Source organism: Magnolia sinica, chromosome 3 (genome assembly GCF_029962835.1).
Source record: "Magnolia sinica isolate HGM2019 chromosome 3, MsV1, whole genome shotgun sequence".
Taxonomy (NCBI): Eukaryota; Viridiplantae; Streptophyta; class Magnoliopsida; order Magnoliales; family Magnoliaceae; genus Magnolia; species Magnolia sinica.
In genome coordinates, this window is record NC_080575.1 from 25,073,841 (window position 1) to 25,075,000 (window position 1,160).

Consider the following 1,160-nt stretch of genomic DNA (forward strand, 5'->3'; position numbering starts at 1 on the left):
TGAGCATAAAAAATTTCAATAGTGGTGCTCGTGTCACCATTATCTTCTATTATGTGGCCTACACGAGCACTAGATCAAGTTGATATTTGAGCCCTAGCCCTAAAATGACATGGTAAAAAGGATGGATGGCATGGATTATACACATACATCAATGTGAGCGCCAAGAGTTAGGCCTTGCCCACGCCCAAAAAAGGTTTCTGTCGGCATCACTTTCTCAGCATTAAATATATATTTTTTAAACACACCCACACACTCACGCCGTAGTGGGATTTCACCACCTATGGGTACTCGAACCCTTGACCAATTGTTGAAACTCCTGAGAGTCTACCACCGAAGTAAGAGTAAGGACCCTCTCAGCATTAAATATGATGTAACTTCTTATTCACTCAAAGACAATAAAACTACTGAACTAAGGACACATTGGCATTTTCATCCAAAAGATTTTTCCAAGCTTGTTAGAAGGCCACCTTTAGAATATTTGGAGGGTTGAATCTATTTAGGGAATTTGACCATACTTCAAGGCTAGTGCGGTCAAATTTTTGAAAAATTATTAAAAGATCTTTGTAGGTAATCTGGCTTAATAACCGCATGTAGAGATCACTGTTCTAGTATCCCGCCCAAAACCTATTTACAATTATCACAGCGGTAGCCAGACTCACTCAATCAATCAATTTGGATAATCTAATAGTCGGATCTAAATCTATATCGCCCACCTGATAAGAGTCTTATACTACTCTACTAATTTTCCACCAAAGACTGAGACATCAGATGGTGCCCGTGTAAGCAACCATCCCCTCGCCGAGCCAGCTCTTCCTCAAGCTCCGCAATCCGTTCATCTCTCTCAGCAACCGCCTCCCACAGCCGTTCATTCTCATTTCGGATCACCTCGAACTGGCACACTATCCCCTCGATCTGGGCCTCGATAGCCTCATCGCTGAGCTCGAAAGCGCTCTCCACCACCCTCACGACGCGCCACAGGCTCACCACCACCAGCAGCCCACTAGCCTGGCCCTCCACCAATACTTCCAGGATCAACGCTCCGATCAACACCAGGCCATCCACGACGCGACCCGGTTGCCTGAAAAATGAACAGCCCAGCGCAACAGATAGAGCCAGAGTCCTGACCGAAAGAACGGTCAGGATTGCGATCCCACCCCAGT

At 45.8% G+C, this 1,160-nt stretch overlaps 1 protein-coding gene across 1 annotated transcript in view; it reads right to left on the reverse strand.

The window, feature by feature from the left end:
* Positions 1 to 713: 713 nt before the first annotated feature.
* The window catches only part of LOC131241475 (uncharacterized), an 874-nt gene continuing 427 nt past the window's right edge, over positions 714 to 1,160 (reverse strand). The window contains exon 1 of the mRNA XM_058240263.1: positions 714 to 1,160. This exon is cut by the window's right edge and continues 427 nt beyond it. Coding sequence (XP_058096246.1) covers positions 739 to 1,160 — 422 coding nt within the window. The 3' untranslated portion in view covers positions 714 to 738.